General features: G+C 59.8%; 6 protein-coding genes across 6 annotated transcripts; 5 read left to right on the top strand and 1 right to left on the bottom strand.

Annotated features, from left to right (window-relative positions):
* Nucleotides 1–1,035: 1,035 nt before the first annotated feature.
* HRG_02646 (sulfate permease family domain-containing protein) lies at nt 1,036–4,521 on the top strand (the record flags this gene model as incomplete). The annotated part of the gene is made up of 6 exons (XM_044861117.1): nt 1,036–1,258; nt 1,311–2,024; nt 2,082–2,224; nt 2,282–2,828; nt 2,885–3,468; nt 3,520–4,521. The coding sequence occupies 6 exons, from the start codon at nt 1,036–1,038 to the stop codon at nt 4,519–4,521; spliced, it is 3,213 nt and encodes a 1,070-aa protein (XP_044724750.1).
* Nucleotides 4,522–5,072: 551 nt separating this feature from the next.
* HRG_02645 (serine-threonine protein kinase) lies at nt 5,073–6,164 on the top strand (the record flags this gene model as incomplete). The annotated part of the gene is made up of 1 exon (XM_044861116.1): nt 5,073–6,164. One exon carries the CDS (start codon nt 5,073–5,075, stop codon nt 6,162–6,164), a length of 1,092 nt encoding a protein of 363 aa, XP_044724749.1.
* A 6,308-nt stretch (nt 6,165–12,472) lies between these two features.
* Nucleotides 12,473–15,072, top strand: HRG_02644 (kinesin motor domain-containing protein; the record flags this gene model as incomplete). Its single annotated transcript, XM_044861115.1, has 3 exons — nt 12,473–12,926; nt 12,995–14,074; nt 14,147–15,072. 3 exons carry the CDS (start codon nt 12,473–12,475, stop codon nt 15,070–15,072), a joined length of 2,460 nt encoding a protein of 819 aa, XP_044724748.1.
* A 2,529-nt stretch (nt 15,073–17,601) lies between these two features.
* On the top strand, nt 17,602–19,437 carry HRG_02643 (uncharacterized protein; the record flags this gene model as incomplete). Its single annotated transcript, XM_044861114.1, has 1 exon — nt 17,602–19,437. One exon carries the CDS (start codon nt 17,602–17,604, stop codon nt 19,435–19,437), a length of 1,836 nt encoding a protein of 611 aa, XP_044724747.1.
* Nucleotides 19,438–21,239: 1,802 nt separating this feature from the next.
* HRG_02642 (uncharacterized protein) lies at nt 21,240–22,856 on the top strand (the record flags this gene model as incomplete). Its single annotated transcript, XM_044861113.1, has 1 exon — nt 21,240–22,856. The coding sequence occupies one exon, from the start codon at nt 21,240–21,242 to the stop codon at nt 22,854–22,856; it is 1,617 nt and encodes a 538-aa protein (XP_044724746.1).
* Nucleotides 22,857–23,364: 508 nt separating this feature from the next.
* Nucleotides 23,365–24,504, bottom strand: HRG_02641 (uncharacterized protein; the record flags this gene model as incomplete). Its single annotated transcript, XM_044861112.1, has 2 exons — nt 23,365–23,805; nt 23,869–24,504. The coding sequence occupies 2 exons, from the start codon at nt 24,502–24,504 to the stop codon at nt 23,365–23,367; spliced, it is 1,077 nt and encodes a 358-aa protein (XP_044724745.1).
* Between the last annotated feature and the right edge of the window lie 425 nt (nt 24,505–24,929).

Below are 24,929 nucleotides of genomic sequence, written 5' to 3'. Positions count from 1 at the left end.
ATGTCCGTTGGGCGTGCAGAGATGCATACATACAGTGGCATACAGTGGAGAGGCACCGATATGCGCCAATGGCGGGATGCTCTTGCACAGGCAAGCCGGGACGGAGCATGGTGCCGAAGACGGGTTTCTGCAGGCGCGCTTTGCCTTTGCGCATGCAGCGTTGATGGTCCGTACGCATGCGATGCGGGCGTACGAAGTCTGTAGCGGAGAAGGCGTGTGGACAGGGACGAGGATCCCGGTTCGGCAGAGCACATGTCTGATCAGAACAAGGAATATAAGAAGAAGGATGTGAGACATGTCATGGAACAAAGATGCATCGCCGTTTTGCTTGCTGCCGAGGCCAATTGGAGGCTGCTTCCCCACACTGGCCGTCATCGAGGCAATTGGTCTGCAGCCCATCCTGTTACGTACAGACAGCATGTGCAAACTGACGCCATCCATGACCTGTGCATACATACAAACAAGTAAGGTACAGTAAGTAATTAGTACAGGACTAATAAGTGGTAGGTGGACGGTGCAGCACCTCGTACTGTCCGTGCCACTGTACAGTAGGTAGGCATGCGTCTTTGCAATGAGCAAGGCCGCAAAGGTGTCGACTCCCGATGCACACTCACTTCCCTAAGTTACCCTCCAGTCCCCCCACAAAAGCTTTCCATTTTTAATGGTCAAGCGGAATGTTGATGATGCAGCAACACATTTGTTTTGCCCTGGAGCTCGCCCTCTCGAGCTATCCTCGACTCGGCCCCATCTTGGCCCCATCTTTGCTCCATCAGCCAAGCGAGCATCTCGAGGTAAGCGTCGATGAGAGCCAAGGTCGCGGCAACCTTGATGAAATCTCCGTCCCCCCGGATTGACTTTTGGCTTAACTTACCCACCCTTTCCGAAGCGCCCTCTCTCCTCCTGATCCCCCTCACCTTCTCGCCCATCGCACGCCCGTCACCCTCCTCACTCTCCTCAGCACCAGCCAACCCCATGCGACCGTGCTAGACGAGGCGCTCGTCCGCTCCTGGGCAGCTGCCGGAACCGACACCCGTCATGTCCAACTCCGTCCTGGGCTTCTCTCCGTGGGGCCGGAGACGGCCCAGCCTCTCTCTGTCTCTCTCGCGAGAGGCCATCCCCGACAGCTCGGGCAGCCCTCCCGACGAGCCCGTCCCGCCCCCGCCGTCCTCCCGCCTGCTGTCGTCGTCGCTCGGCTCGTCCCAGGGACTCAGAGGGCCCATCCGCTCCTACATTCATGCGTCTATGCGAGAGCAGCTGGGTGAGCGGCCCCGGCCTCGACTCCATCGTTTGCCGGCGCTGACGCGAGGTAGTGCCCGTCGATAGCAGTCAGAACGCCCGCACCGTGCGCGAAGACACGGCCGAGCTGGCGAGCTACCTGCTGTCTGACGGCGCGGCTCAGCGGAGGCCGTCCTTCTTGCAGCGATCACGACCATCGGTCCAGGATCTGTTTGCGCTAGAACATGACAGCAGTGAGCCCACAGACGATGACGCCGGTGCCTCTCACACAATCCTCGAGCTGTCAGAGCCAACATCGCCGGAGAGCGAAGCGGATAACACGGGAGAAGACAGCGACGGGCCGTCGGTGCTGTCCAACCTTCTCAGGAGGTCCCCCCCAGACTCGGTGACTACCGACGCGCCCATATCGACCGATAGTCGGCAAGCCGGGCCGAAGCCGCAGCGGCGCGCGTCCCTTCAAGCCGAACCTCGACATTGCGCAGACAATGCTCAAGCCGAAGTGACCGAAGACACGCCGCTGTTGAGCGAGACCACGTCCCAGGACGCCTTCGGCGACGTTGCCGACATTGAAGGGCAAAAGCGTTCCCACGGGCTCAGGTGGTTGGGCAGGTTGGTCGAGCGCGGCCGCCAGGTCGAAGAGCGCGCCCTTCACGCTGTCGCGGTGACGGCCAACCCGCGCCATTGGGATCGAAGAGCCATATGGCAGAATGCGGTTCTGAGTCCAGCCTCGTGTCTCCCTGCTGTCCTTGTTGGGCTTCTCCTTAATGTTCTAGACGCCCTGTCCTACGGTCAGTCTCTTCCTTCTCCCTTTCTCCTCGGGCTGGGTGACTGACTGGCGAGTCTAGGCATGATATTATTTCCTCTCGGAAAGCCCATCTTTGCCCATCTAGGATCGGCCGGTCTCTCGATATACTACGTCAGCACAATCGTGTCCCAGGTCATCTTCTCATCCGGGAGCATCTTCAAAGGAGCCGTTGGATCGGAGCTGGTAGGGAATAGAGTGTACTCGTGGGATCCAGCCATCGGCTAACCTGGGCGCACGCAGATCGAGGTTGTTCCATTCTTCCACAACATGGCCCTGAAAATCATGGACACTGTCGGCCCGGAAAATCCAGAAGCAGTGATTGCGACCACCATCGTGGCTTACGCCGCCAGTTCTATGATGACAGGGCTCGTCTTCTATCTCATGGGCAGGTTCAAGTTCGGCTTCATGGTCGGCTTCATCCCGAGGCACATCTTGATTGGCTGCATTGGCGGCGTCGGCTGGTTTCTCATTGCAACCGGCTTCGAGGTCTCTGCGCGCCTCGACGGAAGCCTCGAGTATAACCTCGACACGTTGGTCAAGCTCACACAGTCCGACACAGTCCTGCTGTGGGTGTTTCCCCTCGTCTTGTCAATCGCTCTCTTCTATGGCCAGTCGAAAGTGCGATCCAAGTATTTCCTGCCGCTCTACATCCTCGCCATACCCTTGGTCTTTTACATATTCGTCGTGTCCATCGACGCTCTGAATGCCGACAGCTTGCGCGATGACGGTTGGATTTTCAATGGCCCACCACCGGGAGAGCCTTGGTGGTATTTCTACACCCTGTACAGTGAGTCGTTCACCGTCATTGGCAACCGCTGACATCCAGGGCTGACGGGTCGACAGGATTTGACTTGGTACACTGGGGGGCTGTCGCCGAAGTGATTCCTGCGATGCTGGCCCTGACCTTCTTTGGCATTCTCCACGTCCCCATCAACGTTCCGGCTCTTGCGCTCAACTGCGGCGAGGACAATGCGGACCTGGACAGGGAGCTGAAGCTTCATGGCTTTTCCAACTTCCTGTCGGGGTGCTGCGGTAGCATTCAGAACTACCTGGTGTACGCCAATACCGTCTTCTTCATCCGCTCCGGAGGCGACAGGCGGCTTGCGGGTTTCATGTTGGCTGCCCTGACGGTAGGCATGATGATGGTTGGTCCTTCCATCATCGGTTTCATCCCAGTGATGATGGTGGCGACCCTGATATTTGATCTCGGCTTTGAGCTGTTGCTGGAGGCTGTCTGGCTTCCGCGGAAGAAGCTCAAGTTGGCCGAATATCTCACCGTCATTGTCATTGTCCTGGTCATGGGAATCTACGACTTTGTCGTTGGCATCGGCGTTGGGATTCTGTTGGCGTTTGTGTCGCTAATCATTCAGACGTCGAGGGTGTCGGCAATCAGGGGCGCGTATGGCGGAGATGTCGTCACCTCTACCGTCCGTCGCAACCCGTCACAGCAACATTACCTTCAGCAGGTCGGGCGGCAGATCTACATCATCAAGCTCACAGGGTACCTATTTTTTGGCACCGTCGTCAGCGTCGACGAGAAAATCCGCGCCATCTTGGATGACCAGGCGTTTGCGAGGAAACCCATCAAGTTTGTCATATTGGACATGTGGCACGTCAGCGGCCTGGATTACTCGGCCGGCGAGGCGTTCAACACCATCAGCCGACTTTTACATGGCAAAGGCGTTCTCTTCGTCCTCAGCGGCGTGGATGACGAGAGCCAGTTGGGGCAAAATCTTCGCGCCGTCGGTCTCGGGACGGATGAGATTGAGGTGTTGATGCTGCCGACTCTCAACTCGGCGCTGGAGAGTTGCGAAAATGAGCTTCTGAAGACGCTTTACGCCAGGCAGCAAGAGCTGAATTCAACCAAGAAGAAACCCACCACAAGTCTCGACGTTCCCACGGGCGCGGAAGCGTCGGCTTTTTCGTCGTTTGATCCACCCTTCAACTCGCCTCGACGAAGCCATCAGGTCGAGGCGGCGCGCGAGGCGCTCACCAGCGTCGAAATCCAGCGCCCGACAAGATGGCAGAGCTTCCAGGAGCCACTGCGTCTCATGCTCCAGGTTTTCCAGGGGCTCAGCGACAAGAATGAGGACTTTTGGTTTCAGGCGACGGCCTACTTTAAACGCCAGGAATGCGCCGCGGGGACGGTCCTCTTCCGACGTGGAGAGCAGGCCAAGGGCTTCTATCTGGTCGAGAGCGGCATAGTGCGCGCCGAATACGACCTTCCGCAGGGATGGCTGTGCGAGAGCATCGTGGCAGGGACGACTTGCGGGGAGCTGCCATTCTTCTCGGAAACGGAACGGACGGCGACAGTGCAGGTGGATCGAGATAGCGTGCTTTGGGTGATGAACCGCGAGAGCTGGCTGAAGATTCAAAAGGAGAAGCCGGAGGTGGCGCGAGAGTTGTTGAGGCTTTCGCTGAAGCTGACAAGCGAGCGCATGAGCTCCATTACATCGCATATGCTGGCCATGGCAGGATAGGGCGGGTAACAGTTTGCGCACGGCATGCGGTTGGAGTAAGGGGTCGGCTTAGCGTTGCTGCGATGTTTATACCAAAAGTTTGTAATCGCGACTGGTGGTCGGCCGAGCTTGTTGGGGGCCAGGTTGGTTGCGGAGTAGTCGAATCTATCCGAAGACCAAGCTCTAGGGTAGGTCGTTGCCTCGATGTTCCGGAAAAGGTCTCTCCCGACTTCAACCTCTACCCACCTCCATCATGCGACAGCCACTTTCAAGACGCGAGAAAGAAGAAGAAAGGACGCCCGCTACATCTCATTGTTTTTCCTTGTGTTTTCTGCTTGTCACTCGTCGGCAATCACGTACCGCGGGGGATCTGTTGGCCGAACCTGTCCGAGGCACCACCGGAACTGCACCGTGACACGCGATTCGCCCCATTGGTGGCAACGACTACCTACTTTTACACTCTTCAACCTCTCGTCTTGGTGAGCCAGAGTACTAAGCAGTTCCGATCTTCTGTGCACCTCTACGACCGAGAAAGCAAAGCAAAAGACAGACGGGCGATTCACGCGCACACCATGCCGCAAAGTCTGAAATCGATATTGGGAAAATCGAGTCGGGTTCAAAAGCCGTCACGGCGCAACCCATCGTCGCCGTCTCCGAAAAAGGCCCGCCAACCAAAAGAGGAGGAGGTCCTCTTCGAGGAACGGCTTACAGATCTGGGCACCACGCGGCTGCTGGCCGAGGAACTGACGCTGCGGGACGTTGTGCAAGCCATGCGATACATCCGGTCGACCATGTTCACGCCGGTCCCGGAGACGGGGCTCAAGTCGACGCGGGTCGCCGAGGTGCTCAACTACAGGGCGTCGCTGCCGCCCGTCGTGACCATCGGCCATCTCAACTCGGTCCTGCGCTCGCCGACCAGGACGGAGAGGGAGCTGGCTGAGCTCGTGGCCAAGGGCGTGGTGCGGAAAGTGAGGGTCGAGAGGAGAGGGGGCATGGGCGAGGCGGTCATTGAGACGTCGGACCTTGAGCGCATCGTCAAGCGCTGCGACGTGTCCGACGAGGCGGCCGACAAATTCCTGGCCTGTCTGCGGCAGAACCCTACCGCGCAAATGTTACCGAGCGGCGCCCTCACGAGCACGCAGACGGACGAGTTGGTGAGAGCCGGCCTGCTTACGAGCTCGGCGCACGCCGCACCGGGGAGCACGCTTCATGTCCGGCCAGAGGACCGCACCACCCTCACGTCCATCCTGCACGTCTCGCGCTTCGCCTCGGGTACCGTCTCCGCCGTCGGCGGCCACCAAGCCATCCACCTCGCCGGCGGCGGCGGCGGGGCGCCGACCCTGACGCGAGCCGCGGCCTCCTCCTCCTCCGCCGCCCCGCCGCCGTCGTCGTTCCGGATCTCGTTGCCGGGCCACGGGCGGTACTTGAAGCTGGCTGAGGGGGCGGTGGACTGGGTGCGCGAGGCGCTGGGCAAGACGGCCTGGGGCGAGGGCCCCGAGGACTGGCTCAGGGAGCGGTTCGCGGGTGGCGGGCTGTACGGCACGCGGTGGAAGGAGTTTTGGGGCGTCGAGTGGCAGTGGCTGGCCGGGCAGGCCGTCGGGCTCGGCGTCGTCGAGATGTTTGAGACGGGGAGCGTCGGCAGGGGCGTGAGGGCTTTCGGTTGACTGGTCCCCCCACCACGCTTCCCCCTTTCTCTCTCATGACCATGAGACGGGAGGTCTCGCCGGGGGAGCAGGAGAGACTCTGTTTCGCACGCAGCAGCTGCGGCACACCAGATGGCATTCCTGGGGCTGCGGTGGCGAGAGCTGCTCGAAACGCGGGCGCAGCCGGACCCAAACAGCTTGTGGAAACAGGCTCTCGCCCCGAGACGTCTGGAGTGCACTGTACAGCCATGCAATGACCCCCATATCGCCACCGCAGGCATTGAACGGCATGTTCGAGGAAACATGGGGAACCCCCTTGATCCCCATCACGTTTGTTCCCCCCCTCCCCGATGGGCTCAAACAACCGGCCCGCGTGTCTGACCAAGCGCGCGGAAAAGAAAAGGCCATCCTTGCCAACAAAAGTCCGAGCAGCACCAAGCCGTCCGTCCGTCCGGCGGCAGAAGGCCACCGCCAACGAGAAGAGGGGGCACGGATGGAGGGGGGGCGCAAGGCGGACATTCTGATAGACGCTGCTCCCGATTGCACCTCTCCTCCTCCTGCGCCACTTGGACCGTGATCGAGAGCACAATCAAGAAGCAGCCGGTTATTTTTTCGGAGGCCCGACGCGGAGGCCCCCGAGGCTGACTGAATGTCTCTGCCACCTTTTTTTTTCCCGACTAGAGTTTGACTCACATGATGGATGGGAACGAGCAAGACATGGAGAGAGAGACGGAAAAGCAAAAAAAGGCAAGGGGTGACTTGGGCATAAACCCTCTTCTACTACGTTTCCGGAGCAAAGTCGCCAGACCTGCCATCCCACTCTCGTGATACGCTCGTCGCCGCCTATTCTTGCTTTCCCCAATGATCATGCTTCTTCTCGACCCCTTCCCCCCCCTTTTCGCGGCTGTTAGTCCTCCCCTCCAACGCCCGGAATATACAGGGGAAAAGGAATAAGGGGGAAGAGGAAATGAGAAGGCAGGAAAAACCAAAAGAGGACAAGGAGGCGGGGGACTCGAAAACCTGACCCAGGTGGCCAAGGCTGCAGTCCCGAACGCATCGGGGCGGGAGGAGGTTCGTCCCAGAGCCGCCCGACGCCATCGCGGCCAATGCACGTCATTCGTTACCAATCGGGCTCATGCGGTTTCATGCGACACCCATCAGGCTCCAACATGTCCGTGGGCCATGGGGATGTATGTACCGTGACAGGACCCGGGTACTCATACATTCACTTCATACGGACACTTGTTGCGCCTCACGATGCTCGGGTGAGCAGAGGCCCGCAACCATGCGCCGGAGCGAGACAGAGATAGAGAGAAAGAGACCAGGAAGAGAAGCATACGCGAGCCGCTCCACGGCACTGTTTCGATGGCGTGGCATTACTCCGCTCTTCTATATCATTACCTTTATTCCCCGGGGGCCCTTGCCAGGGTTCACCTGGCTCGAACATGAATCCGCAGTGAGCATAGCACTCATACCGCCAGACTCTGGTGAAGCGAGGGCGCCGATAAGTGCAAAAGCTGTTGTCAGCAGGTCCCGCCGGAGTCCAATGATAACTGACAACTCCAGGAGGCCTTTCCCAAGAACGAGCCTTGACCTCCAGGGAGAGACGCAGGACACCCTGTCGAATATAAGACATGCATCACTGCGTTTCGCACTACCGACCCCAGGCGGAGAATAGACATGGGCCGTCAGCAGAGGACATAGCCACACGGTCCCTTTCTTCCCTTGCGCGGCCGACTATTCACGGGATTGGGAGGTGTACGGCGCCGCGCCCGAGAAAATGCCGAGAGCGTCCTCGCAAGATGAATGGATAATGCCATGAATGTGATTCATCAACCTCTTGGACCACCACCCTTTTTAGATCAGGGTGGAGAGTTGGGCTGTCATCTTGGCTGCGTCCCCGCCTTAATGCAACAGCTAAACAGCTCGGAGCGAACAGACTCCGGGTTTGGGAGCAATCCTCGTCTGGTTTCGAGCCTTGGTGCCCATCATGCTAGCCAAACGTGGGGTGGCGTGTCCCGAGCATGGACTGATAGCTGTTGAGGCGGGAGCACCGACCTGCCCGTCCCGTCTTTGCACTGTCGTTGCAAGATTAAGCAGGCCAGCTTCGGACTACTGCCAGGTGCCGGCAGTCATGAGACAGCCGAGCTCTGCTTGTCGAACCTGCTGCAAGTCCACAGGTACTTTGGCTGCCAGGTAGCAGCGCTCGAGGGGACTTGTAGAAATGCGGGACGGCAGAGCATCGGCCGATCCGCTGAAACGCGGCGGTGGTCTGGACTGAGAGAAACGATGTACAGAAGGCGAGTAGCCGGCTGATGGAAGACAGCTTTGTCCGTGTGGGCGGCCGTAGCGATCTGGGGTCTCGAAACCGGTCAGCGAGGGAGTAAGTGAAGCGCATGACACTGCGACAGATGACGACAGATGAAATGCGTTGTAGCGTGGCTAGCCAGAGTCGACAGAGCGCAGTGTCGCGGTTGGAGAAACGTGGTTGGCAGGAACTACAATTTCGAGACATGCGTATGCTGTCAATGTGCAATGCGTAAGCCGCGGCGAATGGCATTGTCCAGCATGGACAGTCCCACATGGTGGCAGAGAGGGTCCAGGAGGATCCAGGCCGTGTCACGGAATTGGAAATGGCTTGACTTGTCTGGACGTGGATGGCGCCCTGGGTGTTGCAAGAGCACGGCATGGAGCCGGAGCTGCACGTGCGCGCGCAGGGCAGGATGGCATGCCGGGGAGGACCTTGGCTGCGGAGCGTGGGATGCGCTGAAACGTCCGGAAGGGCGGCCGGCCGGCATTCTCTAGCTGGGAGCCTGCATGAGGATGCGTGCGTCGCGGCTCCGGGCCAGCGCCGGCGACCTTGTCCGCCAACCGGCTGACGAGAAGAGACGATGACGCCACGCCTCTGATTGGCGCGTCCGTCCGATGCCCAGCAATAATAGCATCATCCGTCGCCCACCCCCAATCCTGTGCGCCGAGACTGCTCTTGTTTTGTCAGTGTCTCGCCCTTTGATGTCGTCGGACATTGGGCCTGCGGAGAGGCGTAGGGTAATATGTTTCCAGGGGATCGACCAGCCTGTGGATCGATGCCGAGATCCATCTGCGAGTCCGTCCGTCGCTGCAGATGCCGAAAGGTGAGCTACGGTATCCGTACATGCGTCGAAAAAGAGTCGAAAGCTCTCGACTAGTGGGCATTCGTCGGTCTCGAACTGGGGCTCCGGCCTAGCCTGATGCGGAGTCGCACCCTTGCTTCTGGAGCCATCGTATTGCAATTGGCCGATGGCTTGGCCGGAGGGAAAGGAGGACGACGAGAGGGAGGGCAAAGGGCATCAGACGGCAGAGGTGAGTGACAGGAAAAGGGGGGACGGGAGGATTTTTGTTGGTCGCCTGGAAGAAGGGTATTGCCGTGCGTGACTGCGGAAGCTACCTAGGTAGGTAGGTAGGTAATACCTACCTACCTTATTGCATGCATGTACTGTACATACAGCTACGTACAATATGCACTGCATGGGCAGTCCGAGGGGGGGGGGGAAACGGGCCAGCAGATACATATAGGGGAGAAGGTAGGTAGGTAGTACCTTTACTGCCTGGCCAGTTGCCTCCGTAAAGGTACAAACATATACAGATACCCTTTGTGCCTTGGAGGACCAAGAAGGAAGCTCGGTCGGCACTGCGGGAACACATGCATGCGGCGAAGGTACCTACCTACCTACCTACCTACCTACCGAGACGACTATGTCCAAGATGACGCATGAGGTCGACCAATGCTGGCCTTACTCGTGCGCCTTGATTGGCAAATTGAGGACTGAGAAAAGGGTTCATGTCCACGAGGGCGAGATTCCATGCCCGGCCTGTCCTGCGCTGCTTTGTTTTTCCTGCCACCACTACCCCCGTCTACAGTAGCTTGCGGCTGCCTCTCGATAGCGAGGCAGGCCAAGAGAAAGACGTGCAGCGAAGAAACGTCGACAGACGAGCTACAGTAGACGGGCCAGCACCGGGCAGGGGACCCTCTGCATGTGCATCGTGTAGCGCCCGCTAATGATGAATCGAAATGGGCCTCGCCCTCCCCTACAGCCTGGGTTAGCCCGTATGCACAATGCTGTAACTTAACTTAGGTCCGTGATCAATCAGGCACCTATAATAGACAGTCACATATGTAATGAACACCTGCCTGCCCATCTAGTACCTGCTTTTGGCTTCGGATCCTGAGCTTCGCCATGGGATCCTCGCTCTTTTCCCGTTGGCCTCTCCTCCTGTGGTGTGACCAGGCGCGCGCGCATGGGCCGGCACCGCCAGCCAACCAACCACGCCACGCAGGCCATGCTGAGTAGAGTATCGCAATTACGGCTATTGCACCACTCAATCTCGGCGCCGTCCAAGCACGCTCTCGCACATAATCCAGGGCCCAAGCAAGCTACGTAGGTACTCCATGTGCTTCCGTCCGAGTGTATGTACGTGCCGGAATAGGTAGGACCTACTGTAACTACTGTACTGCCGCCCCGAAGCCACACCTCGTCGTCCGAACATGTGCTCCTTCCCCACGTAGGCACCTCAGCAACGCCTGGTCGGGCCCCGTCCATTGCGAGTATCGGTACGTAGCTTTCCCAGTCTTTCCATGTACAGTACCTGGCTCATCGCTCTACGCTCCATTCCTATTTTCGCTCTCGTGTGAGTGCGCAGGGGCGAGCCTCATTAGAGGGCGGCAGGGGGGAGGGGGAGGGGTGGGCAGATACAGGAGAGGTACTTTTATTGGGTCAGGTACTGTACCTATTGTAATGAATGGCAAGGTGATGGGTTGCAAGGAAAGGTACCTGACGCTCGTACCTAAACAACCTGCAAGTTACAGGAGCTCAGAGGGGGCGCGCTCGTCCTCTCCTCCTCCTCCTCTTCAACACCATCGCCAACCAAGACTGGACCTCGGCCACAAACGGGAACAGAGGCTCCAGAAAAGAAAAGAAAAGAAAAGAAAAAGCCCAAGCAAAAGAAGAAGAGCACCCCCGCGGCAACGGCGACATCAAGAGGGGCTCCTCCGCTCATGGTTTCCCCAACTTGTTCCAGCTGCTCCCTCGTCGCCAGCATCACCCCAGCATCCCTTTTGCTACAAAACAAGTAATTTGGACAACGCCCGTCGATGAGCGCCGTCCCTTCACCTGCTGTGAGCCTCGTGTCTCTCAACCCCTTCTGGGCCCCGGGAAGCTTCGGCTATCCAACCTTCCCCCTCGCCCCAGACGACTTCTGCGTCATTCATCGCCTCGGCCTTGACTTGCCTTTCCATAACCATCACCACCACTGACCCTTTACTCTACGCCGGAGCCCGCCACAGGCCCATCCATCGTCCCGTCGACCAGCCCCGAGCTCAGCCCAGGCCCAAAATTATCAAGGGGAAAAAAGGAAGGCAGAAAAAGCACCGTCGCGGACTGCCTGTTGTTTCGACTGCACCTCGACAGTCGACGCTCGTGTCGATTCTGCCGTTTATTTGGTTTTTCCTCTGGGGAGTGCGCTGGGCTGTCTTGCACCATTCCAGTTCGACTACTCATTGTTTTTGTTGTTTCATGTCGTTGGCCAGCTAGACACATTGTCGGCCGGCAAGACAGCTTGGGTATGCCCTTGTCACTGTTATTTGACCCCTCCTCCCACGCTCTGCAGCGCACCCTCGCTGCCCTGTCACCCTGCCCTGAGCCTCGACGAGACTGACCACTGCGTACCCAACTCCAGGCTCACAGGCTCTGCAGGGAGTCGCATCCCCGGCAACCACCACCCGCTGTTCCCCAGCTCGACCGGTACACGCCCGCAGGACACTGCATCGTCTTTTCCACCCGGCGCTCACATCGGCAACGTCGAAAAACAAATCCCTCTCCAGTCCAATACCTGCGTCGATGGGCACATCCTGGATGGTGAATTTCCGCTGCCCAACAGCCCGTCGCCCTCTTTCGACCCTCATCTTCGCCTTGTTTGGCCTGTCGCCGCCACCGATTGCCATCCCATCATCGAAAAGGCACTGTTAAATGGCGACCGCATTACCGCGCGCGTCGCGGCCCTCGAATGGGCCGCCCAACGCGGTGCTTCCCACCCTGCCCGTCAGCAAAGTTCGAAAAAGCACCGGAAACCTTTCTGCGATTGACACCACAAATCCTTCCCCCACGCCGAGAAGTAACAGCCTTCGACGAGCACCATCGGCCGCCGCAGCGCCCACCACTTCCGCCCCGAACTCAGCCTTGTCCCAACACAAGGCTGTGTCGAGCGTCAACGCCGCTGGCAAGACTCTGAGGAAAGCCATCAGTATCACCTCTTTCCCGCAGCCACCCCGAGGCGACACTCGCTCCACCAGCATGCCGATTAGCCCGTTGGCAGGCGACAAGCCGCGATCCCGGAAATCAAAGTCTCCCAAAGATTTTGCACACTTCAGCTACGCCTCCTCCACGCCGAGCCTGTTGAATGGAAGCGGCGAGGGCAAGTCCATCAGCAGCGCTCGCATGTCCGATGGCCTGATTAGCGTCTCGTCCCCGCCTCAAAGCCGAAGTTCCTCGGCGCAGGATTCGTACTCAACATCAGCGACGACGTATGATGACTCTGGCGAGGGCTCGGCTCAGAAAACAGACTCCACCTCCTCGCCGTCCGACAAGAGGTCCTCGGGGACAGAAGGCAAGGGTAACGTCATTGTCAGCGTGCGGGTACGACCTGATAGCAACGCCGACCAAGAAAGTCCCGACGGGGAGTGGATGGTGGACGGGCGCAAGTCACTCATAGCATTCCGGGGCAAAGAGGGCGGAGACCACTATTATGGTATGGGAATGCCTCTCCATCGATCCCCTTTGATCACTTAGCACGGCCAGAGCTAACCGTGGACCTAGACAACGTCTTCGCGACCCACGACAACAACGCCCGTGTGTACGATCACATAGCGAAGCGACTAGTCCGCAGGGTCATGGAGGGGTATCATGGTACTGTGTTCGCCTACGGCATGACGGGTACTGGCAAGACGTTCTCGATGCAGGGAACTGCCTCGTCCCCTGGTGTCATTCCACTTGCCATCACAGACATCTTTTCTTACATTCGCGAGACACCCTCACGCGAGTTCCTGCTGCGAGTCAGCTACCTGGAGATTTATAATGAGAGGATTCACGACCTATTAAGCATGCCAACGGGAAGCGGCATCGGAAGCAACGCTCAGCACGAGGAGATTAAGCTGCGCGAGGATAGCAAGCGTGGCGTGTACGCCACCCCTTTGAAGGAGGAGATTGTCCAGAGCCCCACGCAGTTGCTACGGGTCATTGCTCGCGGGGACCAAGCCCGACGAACGGCCAGCACCCAGTTCAATGCTCGCAGCTCGCGCAGCCATGCGGTTGTGCAAATTGTCGTTGAGAGCCGCGAGCGGATACCCAGCGGAGGCACCGGAGCTTGGGATGCCAAGCGATCCGGCCTGCTACCCGGTGGAGTCCGGGTCTCGACCCTTAGCTTGATCGACCTTGCGGGCTCGGAGAAGGCGGCCGAGTCGAAGGAGCGGAGGCAAGAAGGCGCGCACATCAACAAGAGTCTGCTCACCCTGGGAACCGTCATCGCCAAGCTTTCCGAGTGCAAGGACAAGGAGGCCAAAGGCAGCGACAAGGAGGGGAAGCACCTGCCATACCGCGACAGCAAGCTGACCCGCTTGCTTCAAGGAGCCCTGTCCGGCAATTCGCTCGTCAGCATCCTCTGCACGATCCAGATCGGGGCAGCCGGAAGCCCGGCTGCGTCAAGCCACCACACTACCGAGACGCTGAATACACTCAAGTTTGCGTCGAGAGCGAAGAACAGCATCATTAGCCACGCAAAGAGAGCCGACGAGGCCCTCGGTGCCGGAGGCGACGGAGGCGCCAGGGTTTTGCTGGAACGCTATCGAATGGAGATTACCGAGCTGAAGCAGCAACTGGAGCACCAGGCGAGGAAGAACAGTAGTTCGGAAAAGGAAAGGGATGAGCAGCTCGAAAAAGTTCGAGAGCAAGAAGCGACCGAACGGCACGAAGAACAGATGCTCGAGATGCAGCTGGCAAGAACAGCCCTGAAGGAACGCATCGAACACCTCAATCGCCTCATACTTAGCTCCAAGTCGATCGGCGTAAACTCGAACGGATCAATGAGCTCGCTCGGCCACTACGCGCGATTCTCGCAACTGTCGCTGAACGGCTCCGTCCGCTCATCGATTGCCACGTCCAACGGAACCAAGGCATTCCCCGAACGGACAACTTCGCTGACCTCGGCGTCGTCGACCGTTGGACGGCGATCAAGTGGCGGGCAGCGAGTGGCCAGCGACGAGGAGGAGGACAGCATCGTCGAGCTCGGAGACGGAACGGCCTCTTTGGCGGCGCAAAATCGAGCACTGCAAGCTGATGTGGCGGACAAGAATCGGTACATTGCCACATTGGAGAAACGCCTGCTCCATGCGCGACGAGCCAGCTCATCACGCACTTCGGTGGGCCTCTCGGCGCCGAACAAGGGCATCATGGTGGGGGAGGACCACAGCGTCTCTGCGGTGCTCAAGGACAAGGATGCCGAGATTGCGGATCTGCGTGCCAGGCTGGACGACAAGGACCGGATGCTGACAGCCCTCCGGAGCGCAGCGCGAACGCGAGATACTGCCGATGCATCGGGCGAGCCCCGTTCCCCTCAGTCCAACGGTGGGATGCGCAGTGTGCGGCCGACGAGCCCGACGCCGATGATGCACCCGAAGAGGCGAACACAGAGCGTCGACGAGATGAACAGGATGCTGGAAGAGATGATCCAGGACAATGCCGAGACGGGCAACATCCTGAGGGGCGTACGGGGTAGCGTTCGCCTGCCTCACGGACAAAACCCTGATTCTTTGGCAGAGCCGACACAAGATTTGGAACCACTGCGGCAGAGCCCGAATTCGCCCGAAAGATCGAGGCCGATAGCTGCAGAGGCCCACTGATGACGAGGAGACGGGCGGGCTGTTTGATGATACTTGGGCCGATACCCCTGGCAGGCTCACGGCGTCTGTGCGCCGTGAGCGTGACGGAGTTTGGGAGTAGGAAGCTGTCGTTACAGAATTTGCGTTGCGTTATACCCAAGTTTCTTTTTAATTTGGCGCTCTCTGTCGGACAAGACGACTGGACGGCCGAGCTGTGGGTGGGAGGAATAGTTTGTCTCTCTCTGGCTTGATGCTTGAGAGCCGAGGACGCCGGGCTGGAGTGACAGTCGATTTGCTCGGCTTGGCAGACGACGGGAATGGGCGTTTTGTGACTTTGCTCATGGGAGTGCGAGACAGAAAAGGGAGGCGGTGTCTACACTCACTCGGCCGGATGGCAGTGCCACATGGCGATTTCTTTCTTTGTTGACCCTTAGTTTTCTTGTTGGAGAGATGTCCAAACTCGAGGCATGGCGGCCAAGGATTACGAGGAATTTGTGTAATGACGGTAATGGGAAGACGGAAGAGACATGTACCGCCAATATTGAGTGAGCAGAGGTAGACGGTGAATGGACGAGAAGTGGTGACGCTCAAGTTGGCTCTCTTTTGAAGTTGACAGTCGAGAGGTGGCTCATCCATGGAGATGTATAGGGCAGGCTCTTGTGGGCGAGCGGGCTATGTTGCAGTGTCTCTTGCAGTGTCTTGCTTGGTTGAGCTTGTGGCGTGTAAGTTAAAAGATGGTACTCCGTAACGACCAACGGAGATATACAAAACGGGCTGTGTAAACTGTTGGCAGGGGAGAGCTGCACTCATTCATGATGGCCATGTGTTTTCAGCTGCAGCAGGGGGAGCAGAGGAAGCACGGAAACATGAGTCGGGAACGCACAAGGCCCTAATTACCCCCCCTTAACCCCCCCTCTGCCCGTGTGCCATGTGCGTGCGGTCCAAATGGTTTCCGTTTCTTCATTTTCCCTCGTTGGGCGTTCTCGCTTGTTTTGCACTCCCGCTCCCGCTCCCGCTCCTGCAAAGCCGGGTCGTCGGTGGTCTTGCATTTCCCCGTACTCTTCTTTTTCCTTCCGTCTTCTTGGCGTTTGCTTGTTTCCTCGAGGTTGGGGGAACCGCCATGCTCTCGGGTTGCATCCCGCAGATCCCTGGGCATCATGTAATTTATACGAGGCAAGATTGGATTTCGGACTTGCTCTTTTCTCCCCCTTGTTCAGATTCATGGGGGTTGACGGGCCTTTGCCATGTGACGTTATGTAATCACGCGGGTTGCGCTCTGCATCGCCCCTGCAAGAACCCTTGCAGCTCAGGGGCCCGAATGGTGAAACGGGACGGGGAGGCAGTCTGCATTCGACAGGTTCCGCTACTTGAGGAGTGGGGAGAAGGTACTCTCGGTTTGTGTACCTGTTAGCACCAGAAACCACCTGGTTTGACAAAAGGAAATACCCGCCAATTGGGTAGCTTTCTAGAGGCAGGCACAAAGCTGCGGGTACGGGTACTCTGATGCCAAAATGCCTTACAAGTCCGGGGACCGTCGGGTGCTGGGGGGCGTTTCATGGCGGCGGCGGTATGACGACAGACGGGTCCACTGAGAGTGGGCTCTTGACCTCTTGTCTGGTCAGTGGTCAGTGGGCGTCGGCTCAAGCTGTCGAAGGCCTACAGTACAGGCTACAGCACTGCACAGGCTACAGTAGTACAAATGAGCCCCGGGGTCCTCCCTTTGCCCCGGGCAGTCATGCGCTCGCAGCGCCGGACATGTCGCGTCGATGGGATGCGCCATGGAAGCGCTGCGCTCTGGTTTCACGTGGGTGGAGTTGCCGAATGGTTCTCCTCAGTCTCCTCCCGCACAGGCTCTCTCGTGCGGCGGACTGGTCGAAAATCATCCTATCCCGCAGGCAAAATGGGGGAGCTTCTCTCCCTCCCGTCGGCTTTGTCCCCCGTCCCTCCCCTCTGCCTTGGTCCGGCGATCGGCAAAAGAGGGCGGTTGGGCGCCGCGTCGAGTCATGATAGCCCACAGCAAGGGCCATTTCCGGTGACACCCCCCCTTCGCCTATTGCTGCCGGCCTTGAGCAATAAGATCGTCGAGAATGCGGCCCGATCCTGCCCTGGCCGCCCGTGTGTAGTATGCACTGTAATTATGTACGGAGTAATTACTGTACGTACAGTACACTGAGTACTCTGTACAGTAGGCTCGAATACTACAGTGCCGTACATACATGCACCCACCGCACCACCACCTCTTGCTTCTCTCATCCTCACCGTTGGCCCGGCCTTCTGTATGACGATCAGCGCATCGTGTCTTTGGGGCGGGAACTTGCTAACATGGCATGTTTCTGACACGCCGCGTATCCCCTCGAGCTGACTGGCTGACTGGCTGGCTGGCTGGCCGGCTGGCTGGTACTGGCCGATCCTGCTGCTGCTCGTCCTCTTCCATCTTGACCGCCCCCACTCCCGGTCGTCAAAGATTTCATTCCCTCCGCATCTGACAACTTCTTCTTATACCCATGCCTCCGCTGCTGTCGACACCGTCGTCTTGACCAGACCGACACCATGGCGCCCCGCCTCGACCTCTCGTCGGTCTCGACGCACGCCAAGGTCATGGTTGCGCCGCCAAGGATGAACCTGCGCCGCGCTGCCTCCTACAACCACCAGGAACGCGTCGCCGGCTCCCTCTCGGCCACCTCGTCTCGCTTCAACTTCAACCATCTTCTCTTCTCGCCTCCGCCCTCTCCCAGCTTGCCCGCCCTCGTCCAGCCCCCGCGCCGCCGCTCCTCGCAAATCTTCGCCGCCCGCCCGAGCTGGATCCTGCGCCGTCTCTTTTACCTCGGCGCCCTCGTCGCCATCTTCTACTTGCTGGCCCTCGTCTGGGGCGACGGCTGGCCCATGCAGACCGTCTTGCCGCACGTTCCCAGTGACGAGTTTGAGATGGTCGGACAGGACACCGTCCCCGACTTCCCCACGCCCATTGTCGTCAGCGACCGTGGCCAACGACCCAAATGGACCGTCGCCATTCCCCGTGACTACGACTTTCCCCTCTCCATCAACGAGTATGCCGGCATGAGCGGCCGATGCCGCGAGGTCTCGGCCCACGCCCGCGATCTCCACAACAAGCCCCCGCTGACGGACCACGAGATGCTGGCGCACGACAGGCCAGACGCTTACTTTGTCGACGTCGACGACGCCGAGCGCACCGGCCTGCTACCCCCCGTGCCAAAGGACAGGCAGCCCCGGCACTCGGGCCACTTTGTCGGGTTGAATTGGGAGTCCATGGCCGGAACGCCCGTGTGCCGGAGCTCCCTGACCTTTGTCATGGAGAGCTCGGATGCTGGCCTGGGCGCTTCGCTCATGACCATGTGGACCCTCTACGCACTGGCAAAGGAGCAGGGCAGGGGCTTTTTTGTCGATGACTCCCGGTGGGCTTACGGCGCCTACACCGACATCTTCCAGCCGCCTCCACTGCCCGACTGCCGGCCGCCTCTTCGCCACCAGATGTTGCCATGCCCTGCTCAGGCTCGCCATCTCGTCGTCTCAACTGCCACAGCGAGACATGTCCTGCCGGACCTGCTCGCCAGACACGACCGCATCACGGGCATGGCCACCGCACAACAGGACCTGTTCGAGCTCGCCCGGACCGGACATGGACATCTCTTTGCACTCATCAAGGAAGACCAAGATTATGTCCATCAGAGAATCAAGGAGCTTCAGGGCGAGGCTAAGAAGGGTGACAAGATATCCCACGGAGCACCCATCATTGGCCTCCACATTCGACGAGGCGATCGACACCCGCTCGAGTACCAGTATCGCGGCACCTATATCCCGACAGAGGTCTTTGCCAGGCACGCGCAGCAACTCGTCGAATCGCACCACAACCAAAGCGGCATCAAGGATCCGCAACCCAAGGCCATCACGGTGATTGCCTCGGACGATCCCGCGGTGCATCGAGAACCCGACTTGTCCGACGCCGTGCTGGCGCAGCAGCGCATTCGCCTTGCCTCCAAGGAAGCGGTGGAGAAGGCGGTGCCCAACCCACGCATCCTGCACCGCTTCGTGGAAGAGGCGCAGGGGTGGGATGGGGGCTTCTTCGCCCTCATGTTCTGGAACCTGGGCGACGACCGCAAGAAGACGGCGGCCACATCGGTACCCGGCGACGGTCCGGAGCCGGCCACGGCGCCGTCGCAGGAGACGTTGAGGTTACGCGGCTTCATCGGCCGGGCGTATATGATGGACCTGGCCGTCCTGGCGGGGGCCAGCGACAGAGTCGTCTGTGCCGTGAGCGCCATGGGCTGCAGGCTGCTGGGCGTCATGATGGGCTGGGAGCGCGCCATGGAGCAGGGCGCCTGGGTCAACGTGGACGGGGGATATGGGTGGAGCGGGCTCGGCTGGTAGGGGGAGACTTCTCTTTCCCTCGGCCTCCTCGTCCTTGCCTTTCTTTTCCTTTTTCCTTTTGTTCTTTGGATACCAGAAACAGCATGCGCGGTCCAGTCTGACATCCTCCATCAGCACTGGTGATGGCTGTGCTGGTGCGCTCAAGGGGTCAGAGGGAAGACGCAACTCAGCGGATGAAAGTTTTATGAGGCGTTGAAGAGCATTTGGATGGCGTTTTTATACACACGGTCGGCTGAGCCGATAAGCTTGAACATGTGTGGGGGGAAGGAAAAAGCAGACAGATACCTCTTTCGTTTATATATCCCGCCCTTGCCCTTGGGCTTGACGACGGCAGTTGCAAGACTTTTGCTCCGAGAACAGTGACGTGAATGCAATGGGAGATGGGGTTCCTTGTTCATTACTGGCCAGCGCTGGGTGAGGGATGCTCCCGTCTTGTCTGCACGAAATGACGACGGAGGGCGCCCGCGGGTCCCGGACTACCCTACACGTCACACGGAGCATTCAAGCAACAGCCGCCGCAACTCTCCCCTGTAAAAATTCTTCCCCCGTCAGAGCTGTTAGCGGCTCGCTAGCAGGGGGCCGGATTTGCAGGCCACCCGACCGCGCTTTTGCTGCCCGGGTCCATCGTGGCCCTAACAGCACAGAGGAAGACATTAGGAGAGTTCATATTCCTCTGCAAAGCCGGTCTCGACAACACGTCCACACGGACCTCACAGCTTCCTTCGGAACCAAGGAGCTGTGGGTATTGAAGGCCCGCCCTTCTAAACAACGGTGGCTGGTTGCGCAGGTTTTTCTCCTGAAGGCAAGCTGCACGACAGCCTCTGATTCCTTCGAGGGTTTTCCTGCCGCCGCTCCTGCGCTATTTCCATCGCCTGGTTACCGAAGCATGCACTGCGACAGCAGCGTTAGCGAGAGCGAGAGAATTCTGACCGGACAAAACCAAGGGTTGACCATTGTGGCAATCGCCACGCGCCTGGACGACCCGCTGACGGGCACCAGGCTCCGACACTGAGCGCCTTAGAGCCGATGAAATGCTGGATGGACTTCGGGAAGGCTGGCTGCAGAGGATAGCCACGGACACTTGTATTGACGGGCTTAGCGACAACCTACCGGTGGAGGGTAGGAAAGCCGTCTCCGGGGATTGAGCCCGACAGCTCGCCCTTGCGAGGCCTTGCAAGAAGCGCTGGGTGAGGCCTACTGTGGCAGGATTTTCTCGATAGCCTAGCTCAGCACGTCCTGTGCCCCACCGGGACCTGAGCGGCCTTACGGCCGCTGGACGGAAAATACACACACACACACACACACAGCAACAGCCGCCGAGCAGTGTTTGGCCGGGGGCGCCTCGATTTCTGATACGTACTCGTAGCTCTCTTTATCATAAACTCGTCGATGCCATGTCGACGCCATGTCGAATACCGCGCCTTTAAAGTACCAATTTCATATGAGATTTAAAATTTGATTTTTTTAAAGAGCCAGTCTGGAGGACTAGTTAACTACTGAGGTTTAACGAGGTGCAGTGGTGGCCAAGCAGCCAACTTAGTAAGCACCCGTGTCTTATTACGTAGACCGAGAAGCCTTTGCTACCTTAATTCGCACTCCCTCACCCCAGAGCAAAGGCCGAGGTGCTCTTTTTCCCCGGCGGAACAGCGCCTAAACGCTCTTTTCCTCTCCACCGCCCAATTGCAGCCATCGGAGCGCTTACCGGAAACCTCATGGACCTCGGGCACTGGTGCCCGAGACTCTAGAGCGCGGCAGCTTAGACCCGCCTCTCTCTCCCAGCTCCAGCTGGCCCCAAACACATCATGGCCGCGCCCGATGGCGAAAGCGCAGCGACGCCTGCGCCGCCCAAACCCCGACTGAAGCTCAATGTCAGCCGCTCCTCGTCTCTCGTCGGAGACGCTTCTACCACCGCTGCCGCCGTCGCCGCCGCCGCCGCAGCTTCAGCCTCAGCCCCCGTGCCCGCCTCCGCGCGGCCTGTCCCCCTGGCTTCGTTCGCGACGACGACTTCGGCCCTGGCGACGCCCGGCGAAGGCGCCCCGCGCAAGGTCAAGCTCAAGATAAATGCATCGCAGCCCTCGACGCCCGCCGACAAGCTCCCTCCCGCGGCCAAGACCAAGGCCGGGCGGCAGCCCAAGCCGACGCAGAAGCTCGTCGAGAGCAAGAAGCGGCCGCTCCTCGACGACGACGACGACCTGCCGCTCGCCGTCACCGCCAAAAAGGCCGGCGGCGGCACGGCCACGCCCAAGGCAAAGATCAGGATTCGGCAGACGAGCAAGTCGGGCCCCACCCAAGTAGTGTTGAAGCCGCGTGGTCGTCCGCCCCATCACCCGCCCGGCGACGGCTACGACTCCGAGGCCAGCGACCGCGAGATCGACCCGGCCATCGAGGAGCAGTTTATCCTGCGCATGTTCCCCGGCGAACACTGCGAATACGTGCGCTCGTGCATGGAAAACGGCAAGATGGGGGTGCCCAGGAGCCAGGGCGGCGCCGACGTTCTGCTCAAGTTCTTCGACGAGGAGTCGCGGCGGGCCGTCGTGACGGTCAAGGGCCAGCCCTTTGCCGCCGTCATGGTCGACCTGCCCACCATCACCGAGGCCATGAAGACGTGGGACAAGAAGTCGCTCATGAAGTCGGCCGACGTCTGCCAGATGCTTCTCGTCTTCCAAAAGGTAAAGGACGACAATGAGGCCAAGACGGCGCCCCTGCCCCCCATGATCGACTCCAACTTCAAGTGGCCTCACGGCCTCACCCCACCCATGCACGACTGCGTCAACCGCCGCTTCGCAAAGACAATCAGCCGCAAGGAGATTGAGGACAAGGAGGCCGAGGTGGAGCGGCTGCTGGCCGAGGACGCTAAGGCCGTCTCGACCAGGTGGGAGTGGGTGGAAGAGCGCCGCCAGGAGGCCGACGACGAAGACGTGGCTGACGAGGACGCCGAGGGCGAGGTCGACGACGGCATGAGCTTCTTCGGGGCCGCCCCGTCCCTCGCCCCGGGCGACGTCGACGACAACGACCTGGAAGCCGACCTCGAGGCCGCCTTTGCCGACGAAATCATGGGCGGCACGCCCGCCACGGGCCTCGACGTGCCCACCCCGATGACGGCGCAGGTCGAGACCCCCGCGGCGGCCCTGCAGGAGAGCATTGAAAACGACGACGAGTCGGAAGATGACGACGATGACGACGACGATGATGACGATGACGACGAGGACCTCGACGAGGACCAGCGCGCCCAGCGCGATGAGGAGCAGGGCGTGCGCGACATCATAAAGGACCTCGAGGAGCAGCTCAAGCAGCGCATCAAGGACCTGGAAAAGACGAACAACAAGATCCTCGTCACGCGCGTCGAGAACCAGATCAAGCAGCTGCGCTCCGAGATTGAGCTCAAGAAGTCGTCCATTGGCATGGAGACGGATGACTGAGAGGGGACTGTCTTGTCTGTCGCTCGGCGTTTTTGTGGTGTCGAATTGGCTAGAGGAGAAAACTTGACACAATGAATGGCAGGGTGGCCAACGGGCTGGCCACTTCACGTCAAGAGGGACGGCGTTTCTTTTGGTACAGGGCGGCACATGGTTTCTCGCCGAGGTCGTTGGGACCAAAGATATCCACATAGTTGTTGAAGCGCTTTGCAAGCAGCTACCCCTTATCCTCTCGTTTCCTTCTTGCGCCCTCGGACGCGCGGGTCGTGAGGTCGTTCCCCTCAATAGGGCTCGGAGACAAAATCGACGGCATTCGCAGCGCAGCGCACGCAGAGAGCCTTTATATTTACATCTAGCCATCAGATATGGCCTTGGCCCATGCCGGAAAACACACATTTCACATCATCGGACACACTCTGCGCGACTCTACTTAGCCCTATTGCTTATCCTCGAGGGCAGCGGGCACGACACCCTGCAACAAGACGACAGGTGAGGCAGGTCGCGCAGCTCGTCAGCGAGGGCCGTTTGGGTGGCTCCATGCCTTCGCGGATAGCCCCGCCTGCTGGCGCAGCGCCTCGGCAGCCTTGTCCCGGCCCCTGACCAGGACCACCTCGACCGTCTCAATCACGTCTCTCCACGTCACGTCGCGGCAAAAGTCCTCGAGCGACCTGGGCCGAGAGCCTGTACGGGGCCGTCGGCCGCTCTGCTGGTGCTGGTGCTGGTGCTGCTGGTGCATGTGCCTCTGTATGGCTTTTTGGATCAAGACGGCCACGGCGGGGTCGCGCTTGGACTGCTGCTTGAGGTAGTTTGCGACAAAGTCGGCGTCGGCGAGAGTCGTGGTCTTGTGATCGCGGTGCCAGCGGCGGGTTGAGCTGATGGCTTCTTGAATGCGGCGCCTTGGGGTCTGCCTGATGCAGTCTGCCGTCGATGTGTCCCCGGTTAGCTCCTTGATCTAGGGGGCAGCGGACCTGTTTGGAGAGAAGCCATGGGAGAGCGAACCTGTGCGGCAATGGACCAACGTCGGAGTGCGCTCTGTTGCTGGCCCTGTCCGCGCCGTTGACGCCGTGTCCGGCTCGAGAGTATCCTGGGTTCCATCTGTGCGGATGCTGCCCGCCAAGTACTCGCCGTCCAGCTCGGCCGTTGCAGGAAAGGAATCGAGCTGGCTGGCCATGGCGTCAATCAAGTCCCGCAGGCCGCTGACCTCGCGCCGGACCTGCTGGCGGAGGTCGTCCGTCTCGCGGCGGCACCTCTCAAACTCGACCTTGAAGTCAGCCTGGCGGTCCCTGCACTGGTCCATCTGCGTCCTGACGGCCACAATCTCGCGCCAGACGTCGGTGACGCGCTGCTCGTGGGCCCTGCGGAACTCCTTGTCCTGGCCGGTGCACACCACCAGCTCGCGGAGCTCCTGCTCGAGGCGCTCGGCCTGGGCGCTGACGGCGCGCAGGTTGAGCTCCACCGTCATCTTGGCCAGGGCGTCGGCCCGGGCCAGCAGCCCCGGGTCGGCGGCGGCGCGCGGCTGTTGCTGGGCCGCTGTCGGCGTCGACGATGAAGACGTCGGGGCCACGATGACCATGTCCGAGGACACAATGGCGGCCCCTGGGCTGCGTGTCGGCAGGGGCCCGGCGGGGACGGAGCGTCGTCGCTGAGCCATGGGTTCAGGGGCAGGCGAGGAAGAGGGCCGGGTCTTGTCGGCAAAGCCAAGATTTGCCGTTGAGCCGTGTGACGCTCCGAGCCTGAAGACTACGGACAGAGATGGGAGCAGACTCGAAGTATGCTTATGTTGAGGAAGCCAGGCCGTTCGTTCGTTGCCGCGGCAAGTTGGAGTCCGTCCATGGATCTCCCACCCCTGTAGAGGCTGGGGTTTCGATGGCTCCAAGTTCTTTCTCTTCGGCCCACGATGAGAGATGAGAGCAAGAGAGCAGAGACGGGCTTCAGCCCCGCGGCAGAATCACGCCGGGCGGTGGGAGGGGAGGAAGAAGGAGGCGGTGAATGGGCGGGCGTTGCCTTCCGTTTTTGGGGACTGTGGGTGGAAGTCGAGGGAGGGCAAGAGGGACCGCAGAGTGGTTGCCCTTTTTT

The sequence above is a fragment of the Hirsutella rhossiliensis genome, assembly GCF_020360975.1.
Source record: "Hirsutella rhossiliensis strain HR02 chromosome Unknown scaffold00002, whole genome shotgun sequence".
NCBI lineage: Eukaryota > Fungi > Ascomycota > Sordariomycetes > Hypocreales > Ophiocordycipitaceae > Hirsutella > Hirsutella rhossiliensis.
This window is presented reverse-complemented; position numbering and strand designations above follow the sequence as displayed.